At 46.2% G+C, this 20,256-nt stretch overlaps 1 protein-coding gene across 9 annotated transcripts in view; it reads right to left on the reverse strand.

Moving 5' to 3' along the window:
• Nucleotides 1-828: 828 nt before the first annotated feature.
• Nucleotides 829-20,256, reverse strand: part of LOC105913182 (arf-GAP with coiled-coil, ANK repeat and PH domain-containing protein 2) — a 46,862-nt gene continuing 27,434 nt past the window's right edge. For 4 of the 9 annotated variants that reach the window (XM_031575082.2, XM_031575081.2, XM_031575079.2 and 1 more), the window contains 16 exons: nucleotides 14,736-14,848; nucleotides 14,226-14,277; nucleotides 13,525-13,625; nucleotides 12,957-13,062; nucleotides 12,536-12,744; nucleotides 11,376-11,445; nucleotides 10,429-10,523; nucleotides 9,368-9,564; nucleotides 8,566-8,667; nucleotides 7,936-7,962; nucleotides 7,648-7,740; nucleotides 6,621-6,853; nucleotides 6,212-6,321; nucleotides 5,777-5,887; nucleotides 5,164-5,225; nucleotides 829-2,425 (listed from right to left, as the gene is read on the reverse strand). In XM_031575082.2, the coding sequence (XP_031430942.1) occupies nucleotides 2,322-2,425; nucleotides 5,164-5,225; nucleotides 5,777-5,887; nucleotides 6,212-6,321; nucleotides 6,621-6,853; nucleotides 7,648-7,740; nucleotides 7,936-7,962; nucleotides 8,566-8,667; nucleotides 9,368-9,564; nucleotides 10,429-10,523; nucleotides 11,376-11,445; nucleotides 12,536-12,744; nucleotides 12,957-13,062; nucleotides 13,525-13,625; nucleotides 14,226-14,277; nucleotides 14,736-14,848 (1,785 nt within the window). In that variant the 3' untranslated portion in view covers nucleotides 829-2,321. The remainder of the gene's footprint in view (nucleotides 2,426-5,163; nucleotides 5,226-5,776; nucleotides 5,888-6,211; nucleotides 6,322-6,620; nucleotides 6,854-7,647; nucleotides 7,741-7,935; nucleotides 7,963-8,565; nucleotides 8,668-9,367; nucleotides 9,565-10,428; nucleotides 10,524-11,375; nucleotides 11,446-12,535; nucleotides 12,745-12,956; nucleotides 13,063-13,524; nucleotides 13,626-14,225; nucleotides 14,278-14,735; nucleotides 14,849-20,256) is intronic. The other 5 variants (XM_031575078.2, XM_031575077.2, XM_031575080.2 and 2 more) reach the window with 5 other exon arrangements.

A 20,256-nucleotide genomic window follows, 5' to 3' on the forward strand; every position in this document is an offset into this window, starting at 1 on the left:
AAGCACTGATCCCGACACCTTCTGGTCCTATTCCTTTAGTTGAACTAGAGGAACATACTAACTAGGGTCTGAACTGGAGGAACATATTAACTAGAGGAACATACTAACTAGAGGAACATACTAACGAGAGGAACATACTAACTAGGGTCTGAACGAGAGGAACATACTAACTAGAGGAACATACTAACGAGAGGAACATACTAACTAGGGTCTGAACGAGAGAAACATTCTAATTAGGGTCTAGGCTACTGACTGCACACATGTGAGTTACAATATTATAATGAGCAGTGGTGTGCCGGGTGTGTGAATGATGAAAAAATGTCACCGTGATCACTGTGTCGTGCTGCATTATCACTGAAAAGACACTCTCTTGACATAGGTTGACTCATGATTTTGGCATAATTTCAAACCGCGATCTGGAGGCTTAATGCACATCCTTATGATTGGTCGCTCGTGCATCAAGCGAGCGGCGATGTGACAATATACGATGGTGAGTAATGCGGGTAGCTTTCATATGACATAACGGTCAAGCGCGACGTCTGGAGAAGCTCGCAGACGCCGAAGCACTGTTTACGAAACACCGTCTGCCTGACAGAAGATTCCATATGCTTCACATTACGGCCAGCTCTAAGAAAGGAAATCAAGCCCTCCGAAAACGAGTCCAAATTCTCAGGAGGGTTTGATAATATTCTGGTATTGTTGAAAGGTTGGAATAAGGACAGTGGGGCTCTGAGATCATAATTCAATTTGGGATAAGAGGAGCTCTTAACCCGCAACCAGAACGACAAAAACAGACCACCTCATGAATAAAACTCTCAACCATGGAGATTAATGCCAACGGAAAAAATGCTTTTATAAAATCATACAGAAAATACAAGTCCAACATTCTGGGAGAAATTGTTTAGACCTAGATTTGCTAAATATAATATTCGTCTTAAAAATGCCATGAATCATATACATAATTATGGAGTATAGGGGGGCTTCAGTACAAAACAAGATAAACAGACAACAAAAAATAAAATAAAAATGAACAAAAAACAACATAAAGACAAACAAGCTTATTTAAATGATTCAAGTACCACTATGTCTTCATTAAAAACAAAGCTATCTAAGGCATATCGTTTATATGCTTCTGTACAACTGTACATGGCTCACATCCCATAGAGCGTGAGGATTCCTGTTTGCATACGTTCACATATTGGAGGACGTCCTCGAATAGCACAGGACTTCACAGGAGAGAGAAAGAGGCAGAGACTGACAGAGAAGAATAGGGAAGGATACATTTTCTGCCCATTTCATATCATGAGCTGTGGCTCAACTCAAGTGGGCATTATAGAGGGTTGTTGCTCTAGATATCTGGTTGAACAGTCAGTTATGCTATGAATACAGACAGACTGCACAGAATATTAAAAATGGTTTAAAAGGACACCCCAGTGCCACTGCAGGGTGATGGGGTATATGTTTGGCCTTGTGGTTCAGGCGACATCTCATTATATGGATTAAATGCTTTATTCCTTACTAATAAACCAATAAACCAATGAACCACCAGTAGAGTTTTTGCATAGAGGCTGGCTGTTGTGCATCACCCCAGGTCCACCCTCTCTCTCCCTCTCTGGGGTGCTGAATGACAGAACGTGTTGTAGAATGGGACCCAATACAAATGTCCACCTGATTTATGTGGTGGTTGGCAGCTCGAGGTCATGATGTCTCTATAAGATTTGGACCCTTCAGGTATAATTGATTTTCGTGAGAAATACTGAATATCCTAATGTCTCCACCATTTCAAAGATAGAGGTGGCAAAACTCTATATTTGAACACAAATCCATCACTCAAGCTAAATTAAGAGTTCTGACAGAGATCTTAAGAAACCTTTGATTCACTTCTCAACTCCTTTTGATTGATGGAACAGAACTACTATTTGTAAAGATTCCATTTCCTCACTTAATATTATGAGAACCACACAATTTGCAGATAAAATGTCCTCCTAAAAAAGAAAAGCTATGGTCTATGTCATAAAGAATATGGACATAATATACTGAAATGTGTGATATGGAATAAAAAGACACTAAACTATGCTGGTCTCACTGAAATGTACGCTTTTAAGACGGTCTTCTCAGAGAAAACATCCTGAAGTCCTTGAAAAACAGATACAAAATAATTTATTAAGTGTGTCCAGGTACATCGGCAGTCCTCCCAGGGTTCAGTCGATGGGTACCCCAATAGCCAGGAGCACAGCTCTCTGAAGATTCCAGAAGTTTCTAGAAGACGGGGCACCTGTCCTGTCTCCCCAACTCCTTCTGTTCTCGCCACTCTCCCCCTCTCACTGCCGAGGAGAGTCATATGGTTGGGATCGGTTCAACATGTCGGGGTGGTTTGATGCCATCTGGGTGTAGTCTTGGAAAATGTCCTGATAAGTTTCATCTCCTGTGAACAGAGGGGCGAGAGGTGGATTAACTCTGACAAACAACAGGAGGCACAGAGAGAATCAACCCATTCTACACAAGATGCCTCTACACATGCACGTTTTAACTTCAGGTAGATGCATGGAACGGGGAAAACGAACATTTCCTCTGAAAAACAAACACTAAACCACTTGGCACACGCAGCTGTTTCTTTTCTCCTCCTCAAACAGCTCTAGAAGCCAGTGCCTCTCATCAACAACACACCTACACACTCAGGGTCCTATTCACTCAAGTATCGTCACACAAACACACACACAAAACACACACACACATACACACACACACACACACACACACACAAACATACAAACTACAAGCAGGTGAAAGGCATGCCACAGATGGAAGAAAAAGGGAATTCAGAGCCATACCTTTTCTTTTCTTTTTTTTTTTTTTTTTTAAAGTGCAGCTCAAAAGAGAATAGCAGCATAAGGCAGGAAAGAGAGGAGAGAAGAGAAGAGGAGAGAAGAGAAGAGAAGAGAAGTGACAGGTGTTTACGCAGAAACCACACTCCTGCCAGAGCCATGGAAATGTTGGCCAGTGTGCTGTACTACTGCCCAACACGTGACCTCCATGACTCCAAACCAAACTCTCCGCCAGGTCACCCCAACCCAACTGCCATCTGAACACCCCCCCCCCCCTCCCCATCACAACTATATAAACAGTGTAGAGCATTTCAGTCAAATGAAACAACTGATCTAACAGAGTTTTTAAAGTGCAGACAGAAATGAAATTGTGGTAGTTGTAGCAAACTGTTAGAAAAGTTCAAATTAATAAAAAAGAAAACGGTCTGTATCCAAGGCCAATTTCTATCAGGAAAAAAAAACACGCTAAACTAACATAATTATCTTGGTATTCTAAAATATGCTGATATATTTCCAAGCTTTTTTTTATTGTTATGACCAGTTAACTAAAGTTAACTGGTTTTATTGTTGTGTCCAGATAATGGTAACAATACAAAAATGTAATATCCTAACCTGCTTAACATCATTAAAACTGTACCTATATACGTTCTCTACCATATAGTCCATCTTTGGACATTACAGTGTCTTTGCTGAAACACTAACATTTTGGTTGTCATTGGACAGCACTGCACACAGCTTACACTAATCAAGTGCTTTCATGTTCTCCACTCTGCTACAACAGTTCTGGAAAAAAAAAGTGACTTCAAAGACAAATCTGAAATCCAAATCAACCAAAGCAGAAAGCAAGAAAAGAAAGAAATAAAGTAAATAAATTCAGAATAAAAGAATTCAAACATGCAAAGAAAGCCCCTAATTAGCCGATGAAACCTGGCCGGACACCACTTCAAACAGAATACAGAAGGGCCGACTCTCCTTCCTCTACCACCTCCTACTGGTCAGTACGTGCATCACAGCAGACATTCTTTCAAAAAAGCTAGTAACTCCACAAAACAGGACACCCCGACTGTACCTCATAATTCACTGGCCGCTCTTGTTTCTCAGCACAAACCTGAGCGAGCCCCACTGCCCACATGTGGTCCAGATTCAGAACCCTGACCAATGATCCTCACCTAAACTGAAGTAGTCTTTTCTCTTTAGTGTCTAAGCCTCTTCAAACAACATCCATGATACTGGACTAATGCTTTTCTATTTTGCACACAGATGAAATCATTTGAAGTATTCTAAAGGTAAGGCACAGTGCGCACACACAATATATATATAAAATATTTGAGATAACAGAGATTAGTTTACAGTCAATTCTAACTACTTCCTAACATGTAAGCCAGAGTTTCCCCTATAAAATCATTTCAGTTGAAGTCACTGGGCCACACACTGACTAGGCCAAGGGGTTAGTGCTGTTATATAATGCATAGATATACGCTTCTACCTACATATATGTACGGAGTATATATGCATACTGTATATGGAATGCCATTTGTGGGTGCCTGAATACACTGGCACCCAGTCTTGTGCAAAGTGTGTTTCATGAACACATTGGCTAACACAGGCACAGACACCTAGCCTGTTCAGTAATGTAGATATAGATGGTTATAAATACTCAATAATGCGATCACAGATGGCTATTATAGTCATAAAGTTCCAGTTGTGCATAAAAAATGAATACCGGTACCAGTTTTTAAAAATGACTTCCTCCAATAAAATGATCTGTGCAAAAACCAGTAAGACGTGGCTACAACTGACAGAACAGGAAAGTAAAAACCACAATGCAGGTAAGAAACAGATGCGCTTCAGGCTCACGATGTTGCCAGCACAAACATGTACAACATGATGCACATTATACTAATTAGGAATGTACAAAACTACCCTCCCTCCCTACACATCACCAAATCACAGACATTTAGCCAAAATAATTACACCAAAAGCTTGAGCTAATACCAGGACAACAGAAGTCAAGCTAAAATGACCAGTAAACAAATCTGCTTGCATCTATATTCGTTAAGCTCGCACAGTCTTTAGAAAAATAAATGAATTCATAAATAAACCTTCGGGCTATTGCACACATATCTCGGCCTGAAGCGTGCTGGCGGCTTGGTGGCTGGTTTGTGTGATTGTGTGTGTGTCTGTGTGTGTGTGTGGTGTGTGTGTTTGTATATGTGGCTTTGTGTAATGTGGGACCACTACTACAGGGGGCGCTATAACTCCCCCAGCTGCAGGCTTATGAACTCCTGCATGCACTTCCTGTACTGCATCTCAGTGGGGCTGTCGCTGGCATATTGACCTGAGTGACTGTAGGGGCCCTCCGCCTCCCGCATCTCATCGTTCATCTTGGCCAGACGCAACCTGGACGAGGAGAAAGGGGAAAGACAGTCACAGAGAGAGAGGGACATTGGGAGGAGTGACAGACAAAAGGAGAGGGAGGGAAGGATGGAAAAGAAAGAGAGAGAGAAATTCATTAGTTCAGCTGCATCAAGCATTCATACCTTACTTTTCTTTTATTCACACACTTTTGTATTGGAGCTCAGTTCCAACAGAAGGAGCGACACTCCTGCTCCAGTAGAAGTTAGCCATTCTGTCAAAGTTATTTACTAGACAAAATGGAAACATTTCACACCTGACCACAAAAATGTGTTTAAGGCCTTTAAGATGTGTCTCTTCTCTCTCTGAGCTTGGTTTAATAATTCAAACAATTCTGTTAAATGAGAGTCTGGTCTGTGAGAGTCTGGTCTGTGAGAGTCTGGTCTGTGCCCATTGGGACCCTGACCAAAAGCTGATATCTACAGTGGGTTTTCAGACTCCAGTCAGCACAATGAGATCTATGAATGGCCATGGCAGGCCACTCTTATTGCACTGGGGGAATGTGAGGTCTGTGTGTTAGGGCTGTGCAGACTCACAGTGTCACAATGTCAGCGTTAGCGGCCTCCACGGCGATGGACAAGGGCGTTTTGTCATCTATGGCTGTCGCATTCTGATTGGCTCCTCTTTTCAGGAATAAACACACTTGTCTGGGGGCAGTGGAAAAGAAGTCTCACATTACACATATAAAATGCGCTCTGTCATCAGCTTCAATGCAACACAAACACTTCTCACAGACACTAATACAGTAACATTACACAGTATTCAAAGATGTCAACTCACATGGGTGTGTACTTGGTTTATACCAAGGACAAAGATTTCATTCATTTATTTATTTTATTTTTTATATAAACAATGACTGAAATGGTGACAAATGGTGGTATGGTGACTAATTGTTTTAAACACTTCTGTCCCCACTAACACCATGGGGGAGTCCTGTCTCTCTCCCGGGGCCAGTGTGGGGACGCTCTTACCCAGTGTGTCCCTGTATGGTGGCGTGGTGTAGGGGTCCTCTCCCGTGCACGTCCTGCTGGTTCACGCTAGCCCCGTTCTGGAGCAAGAACTCACACGTCACCAGAGAGCCCTGTGGCAGAGATAGTGAACATTTAGATTAAACCTACAGGAACACCTAAAACATTTACCTACCCAACACCTTAAAGATTAAATCCACCTGGTCCTTATCTGCGACATCTCTCAGTATACTGCTGATCACCACATACAATGATCTGACATGTACAGTACTGCTCACTTGAAGATACTTTTTTACTGGGTGTGTTTTGAGTGTGACAACTTTTTTGGAAGTACACATCATAATTAATATACTCATTATGTCAGGCATGTCAGACACACACACACACACACACAGGCGTCTTGCACGCTCACCCCCTGCACGGCCATGATGAGTGGCGTCCTCTTGTCATCCTCGGCGTTGATCCAGTTGACCTCTGCCCCGTGGGCGAGGGCCTGGGCCATGTCGGGCAGGCTGCGGGCACAGGAGGCCCAGTAGAGCTGCAGGCCAGTGGAGTACTCCTTGGGCTCCGAGAACACCACCTGCTCCTTACACGGCGACGCCACGCACACCGGCGCCTCGGCCTCCGGCTCCGTTTCCACTGCTTCTGACGACGGCATGGAAAATATGACTTCATTCAAAAGGTCATGGGGGTCAAACATGAGAGGACAGCTACACAGCTAGAAATGCTCTCCCATGCCATACCGCTGTGTGCTTAATTAAAATGGCAAGGAAGGAATTGCTACAATAAATCTCAGAAGGCATGATGTCACGATGCTGATGGAGTTGGGAACCCAAGATTTTCACTCTGCCACATCTGTGTTAGTGATGTGGCAATTAACTTTAATTGAATTGAATTGAATTGAATTGAGAAGTTGCTAGCTTAAAACTGCTATGAGTGGTATTGAAAACAAAATGCCTCTACACAAGAAATTCTAAACAATGACAAAGAGCATGGCAACTCTATTCTAAACATACAGTAAAAAATGAAAAAGGGGTTTTGTCATGATAATCCCTTTGGTGAGCATGATTTATGGGCAGCTATGCAGAGAGCATCACAGATGCAGCTTCTAGCTTACACAATATGGACAAAAGTATTCGGACGCCTGACCATTACACCAACAGGGACTGTAATGACATTGTACTCAAATACAAATACTTTAATATGGAGTTGGTCCCACTTTTGCAGCTATAACAGCTTCTACTCTTCTTGGAAGGCTTTCCACAAGTGTGTCTGTGGGAATTGGCTGACCTCAGAAATGCTCTACAGAATAAATGGGCACCAATTCCCACAGAAACACTCCTTACTCTTGTGGAAAGCCTGTTGGTTGGTGTAATGGTCAGGCGTCCATGAAGTGTATGTCCTTGTGTGTGGGGTGGGGGTGGGGGAGAGGGAGGCACCTGTGTCATTCAGGCAGTTGCTTGAGGCAGTGTTGGCCAGCATCTCTCTGCTCCCGTCAGCACTGTTCTGGATGCCACTGTCCTCGCTCTTTTCTGCAAAACACACACACAAACACACCCTGCTTCATTACTGTCTGCTATGCACTCACACACACACACACACGCACGCACGCAGGCACGCATGCACACACACACACACACACATACACATACACACACACACACACACACACACACACACACACACACACACACACACACACACACACACTACCCAGACACACACACCTTTCTGGCCAGCCAAGGCAGCGCCAGCTGTTTGGAGCAGAAAAACTGAAAATTAGAAGCAGACTTTTTTCCTTTCCACCCTCAGGATGTGACTGAATGAATAATATGACAGTAACAGGAGAAACACACAGGGGAACAGATGGACCTGACCCAGCTAAGAAGGAGCAGAGCAGAGCAGAGCAGAGCAGCAACCACCAACACCTGAGGACAGCACAGTGCATGACCCCCACATGTGAAGAGGATATGGTACAACCCACTGAGATGATGCAAACACTGGATGCTCAAAGATATTCAAACTGTGGAAGAAGGTTGGGACTCCCAGAACTGAACACACACACACACACACACACACACACACACACACACACACTTCCCACTTTCTTACACAGACACAGACACACACCCTAGTCCCTCACACAAAAACTCACAGGCACACTCGTACACAAAAGATCATCCCTCTCCCACACACACACACACACACACACACACACACACACACACACACACACACACACACACACACACACACACACACACACACACACACACACCCACCCACGGCCCACGACGGATGAGATGAGATGGGGTGTGCGCTGACAATGGGAGCAGACAGGTCAAGCCTCTACTTACTACTGCGCCGTTTTGAGGAGGTATCAAAGTAGGAGAAGAGCGAGTCTAACTCGTCTGCACCAAAGAGCGACTCACGACGCACCTCCTCATTGCCGGCCGCTGCTACGCAAAGGTCAAGAGGGCAAAGGGCAGAGAGCAAGGGAGCGGGGAGGAGTGGGAGGCAGGGCAAGGAGGAGGGGGGTTAATCCAGAAACAGAGCAGGACAACGGTGAAGCAACGACAGTGAGAAAAAAAACAAGGGGTTGGAAGCCAGAGGAGACAAGAAAAAAAAACAGACAGAAAGCCTGCTGCAGAATTAGACCTGTTAGAAGAGAAACTGGTGACTGGAGAGCCAGTAGCTAATTAACCAAGCTGAAACAGAGACAGGAGAGATGGAGAGATGGAGAGAAAGAGAGAAAGAGAGAAAGAGAGAAAGCAGAAAGAGAGTCTGAGTGCCAACAGCGCCCCAAACACTTCCCTGGTGCTCTATCCAACACAGCATCCTCTTCCAGTGTGACCAAGTAACACAATCAAAGTAGAGAGTGGAGAGAGGGAGGGAGAGTGGAGGAGAGAGTGAGAGTGGAGAGAGATAGAGAGTGAGGAGAGAGAGAGAGTGAGGAGAGAGAGAGTGGAGGAGAGAGAGAGAGTGGAGGAGAGAGAGTAGAGGAGAGAGAGAGAGGAGGAGAGAGAGAGAGTGGAGGAGAGAGTGGAGGAGAGAGAGTGGAGGAGAAAGAGAGAGTGGAGGAGAGAGTGAGAGTGGAGGAGAGAGTGAGAGTGGAGAGAGAGAGAGAGAGAGTGAGAGAGCGGAAGAGTGAGCGCTCACCTGATGCCCCGGACCCTGGCCTCAGTTTGGGGGTGGGGGGCGGTGCTCGCGGGGGGAGGAGCTCAGAGCTGCTGGTGCTCAGGCGCTTCTCCTGCTTGCTGAGGCTCACCACCTTCAGCTTCAGGTCATCGTCCGACGGCCGCCGCACAAACCGCCGGTCCACGTACTTGGCCTTGATGTACGCCTCCACCTCATGCCTGTAGGGGGCGCCAGAGGAGTGGGTCAGGTCTGAGAGCAAGTCTAACAGACGGGGGTGTCTGGCCTCGTACCCGAGTTAATACAAGTGAACAGCATTCTCAAACATGAGCCAGAGCACATCAAAGGAAACTCTGAGAGGACTATGATCACATCACAAATCTCCTTCCACTAATCAAGCAAATGAGGAAGATGATCTCCCCAGAGTTTAATCATCTCTTAATGACCGTCTGGACTGTCAGTGTTCATGAAGCGCTCTCGTGTAGAATGTTCATGTTAGTGACTAGTGATAGTGGTGTTGTGTGTGACTGAGACGCTCCTGTGGGTCTGTTGTGTGTGACTGAGTGAGACGCTCCTGTGGGTCTGTTGTGTGTGACTGTGAGTGAGACGCTCCTGTGGGTCTAGAGGGTGATAGTGGTGTTGTGTGTGACTGTGAGTGAGACAGTCTAAAGGGGCTGTACTCTACCTGGGGTCTCCATGGTGATAGTGGTGTTGTGCGTGACTGTGAGTGAGACGCTCCTGTGGGTCTGTTGTGTGTGACTGTGAGTGAGACGCTCCTGTGGGTCTGTTGTGTGTGACTGTGAGTGAGACAGTCTAGAGGGGCAGTACTGTACCTGGGGTCTCCAGGGTGATAGTGGTGTTGTGTGTGACTGTGAGTGAGACGCTACTGTGGGTCTAAAGGGGCTGTACTGTACCTGGGGTTGCCAGGGTGATAGTGGTGATAGTGGTGTTGTGTGTGACTGTGAGTGAGACGCTCCTGTGGGTCTAGAGGGGCTGTACTGTACCTGGGGTTGCCAGGGTGATAGTGGTGTTGTGTGTGACTGTGAGTGAGACGCTCCTGTGGGTCTAAAGGGGCTGTACTGTACCTGGGGTCTCCAGGGTGGGGTTTCCTGGCACCCAGCTCCCCTCGCCGAGCCTCATAGATCTGATTGATGACTCCGTTCCCCAATTCACACATTAACTGCTCCACACACACACAGACACACACAGACACACACAGACACACACAGACACACACACACACACACACACACACACACGCACACACACGCAGACACACTGATTAATATCAGTCATCTAAAAGCTGTAGCTAAAAACATACAGTAGCAGTAGAGTGGTGGTGATGAACAGTACCATAGTTCAAAGTTCATAGTTCAGTAGTTCAAAAAGTAGTTACATAACCATGATAACTTTCAAGGGCTCACAAAGAAACCTGTGATCTTGAAATACATTTGAAAGGACAAATCAGAATAGCCACGGATAATGAAATGGGAATATTAATGACAATCAGACACAAGGGACAGAATCCTCCTAAGCATCACCAACTGCCCTTGTGCATAGGACAGCTTTGAGGAAATTATAATGAGCTACTTGTGTGTGTGTGTCTGTGTCTGTGTGTGTGTGTGTGTGTGTGTGTGTGTGTGTGTGTGTGTGTGTGTGTGTGTCTGTGTGTGTGTGTGTGTGTGTCTGTGTGTCTGTGTGTGCGCGCGCGTGTGTGCGTGTGTGTGTGTCTGTGGAGAGAGCCATGTGACTTGGAAGGCCCTCCGAGAGATTGGGCTGACTGGATAGAGAGTGGTAACGATTCTCTCTGCCTCCTCCAACCCATCTGTCATTCCTACACTGATCTTCCCTACTCCCTCCCTCCCTCCCTCCCTCCACCTCCTCCCCTCCCTCCTTCCCTCCCTACACCTCCCTCCTCCTCCCTCCCTGTCTCCCTACACCTCCCTCCTCCTCCCTCCCTCCCTCCCTCCACCTCCCTCCCTCCTCCTCCTCCCCAGCTCTTTCTCTCCTCTCCTCAGACCATTGTCCTCACCTTCAGTAGCTCAGGCTCCCAAGAGTCCAGAGTGAGGGATCTGACCTTGGAGAAGTGAACTCCCAGACTCCTGCAGGGGAGAGAGAGAAAGAAAGAGAGAGAAAGAGGGAGAGGGAGAGGGAGGGAGATATATATATATATATATATATATATATATATATAGAGAGAGAGAGAGAGAGAGAGAGAGATAGAGAGAGAGGGAGAGAGAGAGAGAGAGAGAGAGGGAGGGAGAAGGAGAGAGGGAGGGAGAGAGAGAGAGGGAGAGAGAGAGGGAGAGAAAGAGAGAAAGATAGACAAAGATGAGGAAAGAAAGACAGGCCATCAGAGGTGTATTCACATAGACAGTGCAGTCTTCTCAAGGTTCCCATCACTAGATGATGAGTAGAAATATGTGGATAAGACCGTTCAGAAGGCAAAGGTGGCCAATCGTATCTACAATGGTACAATTCTCCTTCCAACGAAGAGGAAACACACCTTCACCAGTTAAATCAATGTTCAGTAAATCACCTTCTCCAGTTCAATCAGTGTTCAGTAAATCACCTTCACCAGTTCAATCAGTGTTCAGTAAATCACCTTCACCAGTTCAATCAGTGTTCAGTAAATCATCTTCACCAGTTCAATCAGTGTTCAGTAAATCATCTTCACCAGTTCAATCAGTGTTCAGCTGAATTCACTAAATGGATCAGTGGTGCTGCTTGGCAGCCACAGCAGCCTTGGGACAGGCTTAGTTTCAGACTTTGAGATCAAAATGGCTTAAGACACAGCAGGAGGCAGTTGGATATATTACTAGGCTCCAACTCCTTACTTGTGAATAGGATATACACTCACACACTCACACAGACAGACAGACAGACAGACAGACAGACAGAGACAAACAGACAGAGACAAACAGACAGACAGACAGACACACACAGAAACAGACACAGACACAGAGACGCACACACACAAAAACACAGACAGAGACAGAGACAGAGACAGAGACAGAGACAGAGACAGAGACAGAGACAGACAGACAGACAGACAGACAGACAGACAGACAGACAGACACACACACACACACAGGCACACACACACACACACACACACACACACACACACACACACACACACACACACACAGACACACACACACACACACACACACACACACACACACACACCTGTGTATGCCGGAGCACTGTATGCAGAGTGTGATGCCCAGGTTGATGCTGGCCCAGCGGGGGTCTGGCTGGCCGCAGTCGCAGCAGGCGGTGTTCCCGGCGACGGCCATGACCTTCTGCAGAGCGCTGTCCCCCTTCAAGACCTTCTCCCGCGGCTCGCCACTCGAGTCCAGGCTGCCCGTTGACGTGGACGACTTCCTGTCCAGCTTCTGACACAGGCCAACAGAGAGGACAATGACCCAATCTACCACCTCTCAACGCCAGCAGATCAGCTGTACCGGGATGCCTCAGCCATTCCTCACACTATGAGCATAGTGTACCAAATGCCATTATTCATTCCCATTTATAAATGATGACCAAGTGATCATGACTAATAGTTTCTCTCTCTCTCTCTCTCTCTCTCTCTCTGTCACTCTCTCACCTCTCCTTCATCTCCCTTCTCCCTGAAGGCTGTGGCGATGCTATTCTGGACGGCTTTGATCCAGGCTTGCCGCAGTTTCTCAGAGTCCGCCTGCATCATGCAGCTCCTGGGAGAGAGACAGTTTAAATCAGTCAGCCATCTTGGTCAGGGCCTACAGAGCCTTTGTCTGTCCACCTCTTTAGCGTCCCACCATGCCACAGTAACTCTATTGGAGCCAATGAGTCTCCGCAGTGACCTCATTAGATGACTTCAAGCAGAAAGGCCCATTCAGCAACCCTCATCAGGATCATTAGCGCCAACATAAAAAGACTTCTGTTTCAGGAATATAAAACATTAACCAACTGACATTGTTTATCGTTTGTCCTTGAATTCTGCTCAATCCCTCCAGTCTATAAAGGCATAGGTCATGCTTCCCTGCTAGCTCAGTGGAGGGCCTAAGCAACTGAGCTAAAGCTAACGGTGTGAGTAAGTGGTACTCCTGCTGTGGCTGCAGGGGCAGGTGTGGTAATTGCCGCGGTGGTTAACGGCGGTTGCCGACACAGCAAGGCTCTTTTAAACCGTGACTCACTTAGTGGGCGACACCACCTCGAAGCAGAAGCGGCGCTCGATGTCCTCGCAGTGCTTCACCGTGCACAGCCTCAGGTCCTCCACCACCACCGTGGGGTTGTCCTGGCAAACGCAAGCCAAACGTTCAACATTAGAGAGCGTGTCAAATGTGTCAAGTGGCGTGACAGTAAGTTAGAGCAATTTGAGGTTTGAGTGCAAGATCTGACATGGTATCCAAATACACAGTACCCTTAGCCAAGGTTTTCAACAAAAATAAGGCAAAACATTGAGAGGCTGTTGAGGAATGTGTTTTCTGCAGTTATACTTCATGAAATATAAATAGACTAAATATATTTAGATTCTTGGCTATGATTAATCTGAATAGTAATTTCTCTGCAGTATACTAAAGTCATAAGGGAACATGACATCAAATACATATTTTTAGTACTCATTTATTTTCATTTGGGAGAATTTAACACACATCCTCAACAGAACAACCACCCTTCCCCACGCCCAATTCTCTTCTTGTGTTGGAGCTCAGTGGGACACCATCCTTGTGCCGTTTTTCATGGAACGTTAACTTCACTGTTAACTGTTGTTCCCCAAAAAAACTGCAAAACTACTCCTGGGTGTCTCCTGCCATTAAATATGCAGGGGGAATATTTTAGTTGGATCTGCACATGTATATTTTACTCTGGACTGCAAATAACAAGTCTGACCTACCTTAAATTTCTTCTGGTACACTAGCTGATTGTTTTGAATCGAGAACCATCTCCTGAAAGAGAGGAACAGAAACATTGAATAGTCAGTGATATCATAAGCTGTCAACATCTGGTTTGGCCGTTCACCAACATTCTTCTATTAGCACATACAATTAAAGCTGATCGGCCTTTCAACTAAATTAATTTGCATTAAATGGGGTGGTCAATTACAGAAGTTCAGAACAGGAAGGCTGCCCACCACAACATGACACCTATGAGGAGCATTACTGGACTGATTCTACATCTGTTATGAATTGGGAGCTACTTTTTCAATTTGCTGTTGTGCACAAAGCTTCAACTGACCGTTACATCTGAATTTACCACGGCAAATGCTATGACTCGAGGTCAATTCAACAACTGTTTAGTTATTTTTTTCAGTCCTTTCAGTCTCAGCTTGCACACACTAAAATCATAACACACATCTTTGCTAGCATCTATGTGATATATGACCTTGTAAGCCTTTGTTGCTCACCTGTTCCATGTTTTGAAGGCATTACTGGCCCTCTTGAACAGGTAACCCTCCATGGCGATTCCATTCTCGGCATCCACATTGTACTCCAGCTTGGTGTCGTCATTCGAAAAGTCCTAGAGGCAGGGGAGGCAGAGGGTAAGAGATAGGCCACCCGCACAGCAGCTCAGCAGAACCAAGTCTCTGAAGCTCAACCACAACAGCACGGAGCTCGCAATGACAAGGCCACAGGATCCAATACCAGACAGCCCAAGATGAACTAAACATATACTTTCTCTGTACTGTGTACAATGTATTGCATGTCAATTTGTACCCAGTAAATTATATAAATGCGAGGGGAAGACAAAAAACAAAAACAAAGCATTCCACGGATCTTGTATATATATTTCCATCGGATATAGAATTAATTCTGGTATGATTCTTTCCTTTGGTAAAGGACCCCACATATCACAAACATCCCCGTAAAACCATCACAGCCCAATGGTGAAAATGTAATCCTATTCCTAATTGTAGTCCAGTCCTTAATCCCCAAATTGTGGCCAGGAAGAGGGTAGTGAGTGAGGCTAGGTCCCCTTATAGCTTGTCTGGAACCAATCTTGACCGCAAGTAAACAAATAAAACCGCTCCAAACCAAAGTCTGAATGGCACAGGATGTGTGTTGTACCAGTATAAACTATTAGTGTACAGCTTTTATAGATGGTGGTGCCAGGCGCTCATTTAGAATCATGAATTATACTTTGCGTAAACATAAAGAGTGAGCAGGACCGAGGGGGCAGAGAGATGAAGATGTAAGGTAGCTGGATGGAGACCTTTCTACACCATGGGAGATTTCTGCCTGTGCCAGGCGTGCGTGGGCAGCCCAGTGCCATGCGTGGGCAGCCCAGCAGTGACTTGGGCCAGTACATGAAATGGAAGCCCAGGCCCTGGTGGATGTCTGGGCATACACAAGACTTCCCTCCCCGCATTACTTCCTGCGGACGTAAGCTGAAGCTGGCAGTCCTTCACATGGCACCAAGGTGGACTGGGTGGATCTAGAACCCCCACTCAGGTGCTGCTTCGCGGCACGTGTGGGCTGCCATGGCAACTCAACCACCTGATCCTGTGGCTTGAGTGAGGTCATTCTTTCCCTCGACATGTTTCCACACACCTCTCTGCCTCTTCTTTGACTGACATGAGACACCGGCTTGCTTCAGAGGCTCAACTTACACCCCCCACCCCCAGAAGCGTGCGATGGTGGTGTCAGGTCCCCTGGTGCCCAGCACTGTTTCCGGCTGGTCAGTTCACTGAGGGGAAACTGAACACACATATTCTTTGGGCTGGAGTCGGGCAACATTTCCAGCACAGACTACGCTGCTGGGCGGTCATAGAGTGCCCTCCAGAAATCCTGGCCCCCTTATTCAATATGAGTGAATATTCCCCTTACTGTTTATCAAATGTTGTCTTTACTTAAATAAAGAAAATATACCATGTCCATTACCACAAGAAAAGAGTCATAGGTGATCACAAAATAAATTGCATTCCCAAAAAATGTGTGTCGTAATTACTGGCACTCCCTTATTTAGTATTTTGTGCAACCCCCCCGTTTGCCAACTGAACAGTACTGAGTCTTCTCCTGTAATGTCTTGAGAACACAATGCAGAATCTCTCCAGATCTTGCAGAGTCCTGGGTCTTCTCTTATGTTCTCCCTTCTTGAGCTTAGCCCACATGTTTTCAATTGGATTTAGGTCAGGGCACTGGGATGGCCGTGCCAAAAGATAAGATTTTTGATGTGTGCGTTGGATCGTTGTCCAGCTATAAGATCCAACCATGACCAAGTTTTAGCTTCTTGGCAGAAGCAGCCAGATTCTGATTTAAAATGACCAGGTACTTCCTGGAATCCATAATGCCATGTATGCAAGCGATACTGACAGGGTCTTTAGAAGACAAACAGCCCCACAGCATAACAGATCCTCCACCATAGGTGCTTTTCTCCGTAGCCATCTTTTTTTTCTATGCCAAACCCACCTTGAGTGTGCGGCTCAATTATTGTTTTGTCAGCCCACAGCACCCTGTCCCTGTTGAAGTTCCAGAGGTATCTGGCAAACTCCAAGCGCTTTTGGTTTGGAAAGGCTTCTCTCTGGCATACTTTCCAAACAGTTTGCTGGCATGGAAGTGACTCCAAACTCTGTAATTCAGAAACTATATAGTCTTTGGGGACACTCTAGTCTTTTTTAACTTCTCTGACTATCATCCTCACTGTGACTGCAGACAAAATAGACTTCCTCTTCCAGGTTGGTTCATGATAGTTTTGATAGCTTCTTAATGATTGGCAACTGTTGATTGGCATTTTAAGTCGAGCCGCTATTTTCTTGTATCCATTCCCTGACGTCAAAACGTCCTTTTGCCTCATTGCAATGGAATGCTCTTGAGTATTTCCCATGGTGATGCATGACTAAGGAATTTGGGCCTTGTGTCACCTGACCTTTACCCCAGTGAAACAGAAAATCCTTGATGCCAACTTAAAATTAGTTAATATACGTAGGATCATACTTTCCTTAACTGAAATGTATCGGGGTGCCAATAACTGTGACTTGTTTTAAAATTGTATTTTTCAAGAATTGTTGCTTTATTCTCAGAGTAAACCTACCTCAAATAAAGGTAAGGTTTTAATTAACATTAATGACTGTTAAAGTGATTTTTTCATAAGCCTTTTCAGTCATCTTCAGCAAGGGTTCTTAATTCGAGAGGGCACTGTATGACAACAGTGACCCATCAGGCAGAGCCCATCACAGAACTATGGCATTGTGTTCGCTTAATGAAACATCAATAAGGCTTACACACATGAAAGAGACCATGACAACGACCATGACAGAAAAGAGGTTTCGCTTCCTACATCTGCTGTTTCAATTCAACTACTGTACAATGCTTTGTGTGTCTATCAATGGACCACAATGCCACATCAGTCAGTCAGGTTGCAGAAAAGAGGCCAATAACATCCACTATCTAATACTTAACAACAATAATGAAACAATGCACTGTCACAGGCACCTGTTAGACAACTAGATGTACATGCAATGCATTTGGAAGGTGCAAATCTTGACGGACAATTTTTGGAAAATGTGAACACTTGCATGGAGAACAGCGTGCCTTGGTCAGATGGCCTGTGTTTGTGTTGTGTTTCTCCTTGGTCAGATGGCCTGTGTTTGTGTTGTGTTTCTGCTACGCATCTCATCCTTGGTCAGATGGCCTGTGTTTGTGTTGTGTTTCTGCTACGCATCTCATCCCCGCACTAAGCCTCTGCTTACAGCGATGGCAGGGACAGGGTTGGAGGGCGACGAGGCGATTGGGTTTCTGGCTTCCTGTAACCGGAGCGTGTGCCTGTGCCTGGATCACCAGGGTCTCACCAGCTCTATTCCACCATGACACATCTCCCTGGTCGCCCGGAACCCAGTTTATTTTGGGGGGTGACAGAATGTGAGCTATGGGGTATGGCCAAGCAAGAGCTGCTGATGGCAGTGGTTGAGGCGGCTGCGGCCTAGGATTTTCCCATAAAGCCAGGCGACCGCCGTGTCCTAAAACCCCTGTTCTTGCTTGGTTTCGCCCCAACCACACTGGATGGGATTAGCTAAGGTCAGAAGGGATCAAACATGGAATCAAAGTGCATGATGTTCTTGTCCCTCAGCGTTCTTGTCCCATGGTGAAGTGGTTGAAAAAGCTATTCTTTTGGTAAGAGCTGCCCACAAGACACATCCGCCGCTAGACGTGGTGTTGACAGCAGAAGGATCACATCCAAGCGCTACGCAACAGAGAGGGAAACTCAACCCCAGTGTGTTCGGTTACACACACAGCCCAAGAATGAGGTGTGCATGAGGAGTGACAAAACATAACAAGCAAATACAAGCTCACAAAACTCACTTTGCAAGCCATGATACACGCCAACCTGTTCAAAGCACTCATCGCATCATGGGTTACCACAGCACAGTTACATGAGGTGGCAATAATGGAAGTTGATGCGCTTAGACCAGACACTAATGGAAATGCTGCTAAACAAACAGCACTGGTATGCCACAGCCAGACATAGCCATGTCAGGCAGGGAGAGAGAGAGAGATGGAGGGAGAGCGAGAGAGAGAGAGAGATGGAGGGAGAGAGAGATGGAGGGAGAGCGAGAGAGAGAGAGAGATGGAGAAAGAGAGAGATGGAGGGAGAGCGAGAGAGAGAGAGAGAGAGAGATGGAGGGAGAGCGAGAGAGAGAGAGAGAAAGAGAGAGATGGACGGAGAAAGGGTGGATGAGTGTTTCACTACTGCTGTACGTACGGCAGTGGACATCCACGCGCGAAAGAAGCGGCCGTCAACCAAGGAGTCATCCTCTGACACATCCTGTGGGTCACAGCACAAGACGGGCAGCCTTCAGTCAGGCGCCGACACAGACACACATTCTCCCTCCTGCATACTAATGCAGACAATAAAAACACTCCCTCCGTCCACTACACACAGGACAGAACCCTCTCTGCCTGGTACACACATACAATCCCTCTCTGTCTGTCTGTCTGTCTACACATTCAATCCTCGTGCTGTATTGTAAAAAGACCTCTATGCCATGACATGGAACTCAATGCATAAAACACATAGATAACACAACTGTCTGTCTGTCTGTCTTACCATCCCCCATATCGCTGCCTATATGGAAACCCTGTCTGGAGCGAGTGCACATCACCATGCCAGCCTCCGTCCAAAATACATACAGACATAAAATCCCACGTGCCTCGGTGACCACTGAAATACTCATTAGTGCATAAAGGATGTTAGTCTACAGCTGTAGAGGCTATAAATACACACAGGACAGGCCTGCATCTCTCGCACTCACCAGATACCATACATAGTGGAACCGGCTGAAGATCTTCATGCCAGCAAAACGTCTCTGTGTGTGTGTGTGTGTGTGTGTGTGTGTGTGTGTGTGTGTGTGTGTGTGAGCGTCTGATCTGGGGTGACGCTCCTATCCCCAGGCTACCTCAGAGCATCTTACTGACCACTCCGACACTGATAAAGCACTGTTGCTCTCCTCTTGACAAGCCTGCCTTCCCCTCTAGGTGTGTGTGTGTGTGTGTGTGTGTGTGTGTTTGTGTGTGTGTGTGTCTGTAACTAAGCTGCGTCACCACCACTGGGCGGGCGTGACTCCTCCCCCTCAGCTGAAGCCCCAGAACTCCACGAAGGTCAAAGATGCATCTCTATGCGCATGTGTGTGTGTGTGTGTGTGTGTGTGTGTGTGTGTGTGTGTGTGTGTGCGTGTCAGAGAGAAAGAGCGTGTGTGTGTTTGTGCACATGCCTGAGAGTGTAGTGTTGTGCTGTTGTTGTGCATCTGTGTGTTTAAGTGTGTGCGTTAGCCTGTGTGTGTGTGTGTGTGTGTGTGTGCCAGTTGAATAGCTGGCTGTGGCTGCAGAAGCCTGTGTGTGTGTGTGTGTGTGTGTGTGTGTGTGTGTGTGTGTGTGTGTGTGTGCCTGAGTGAAGCTCAGGGGACGGCTCACACATTAAACATTCATGCGGGC

Source organism: Clupea harengus, chromosome 10, assembly GCF_900700415.2.
Source record: "Clupea harengus chromosome 10, Ch_v2.0.2, whole genome shotgun sequence".
Lineage (NCBI taxonomy): Eukaryota > Metazoa > Chordata > Actinopteri > Clupeiformes > Clupeidae > Clupea > Clupea harengus.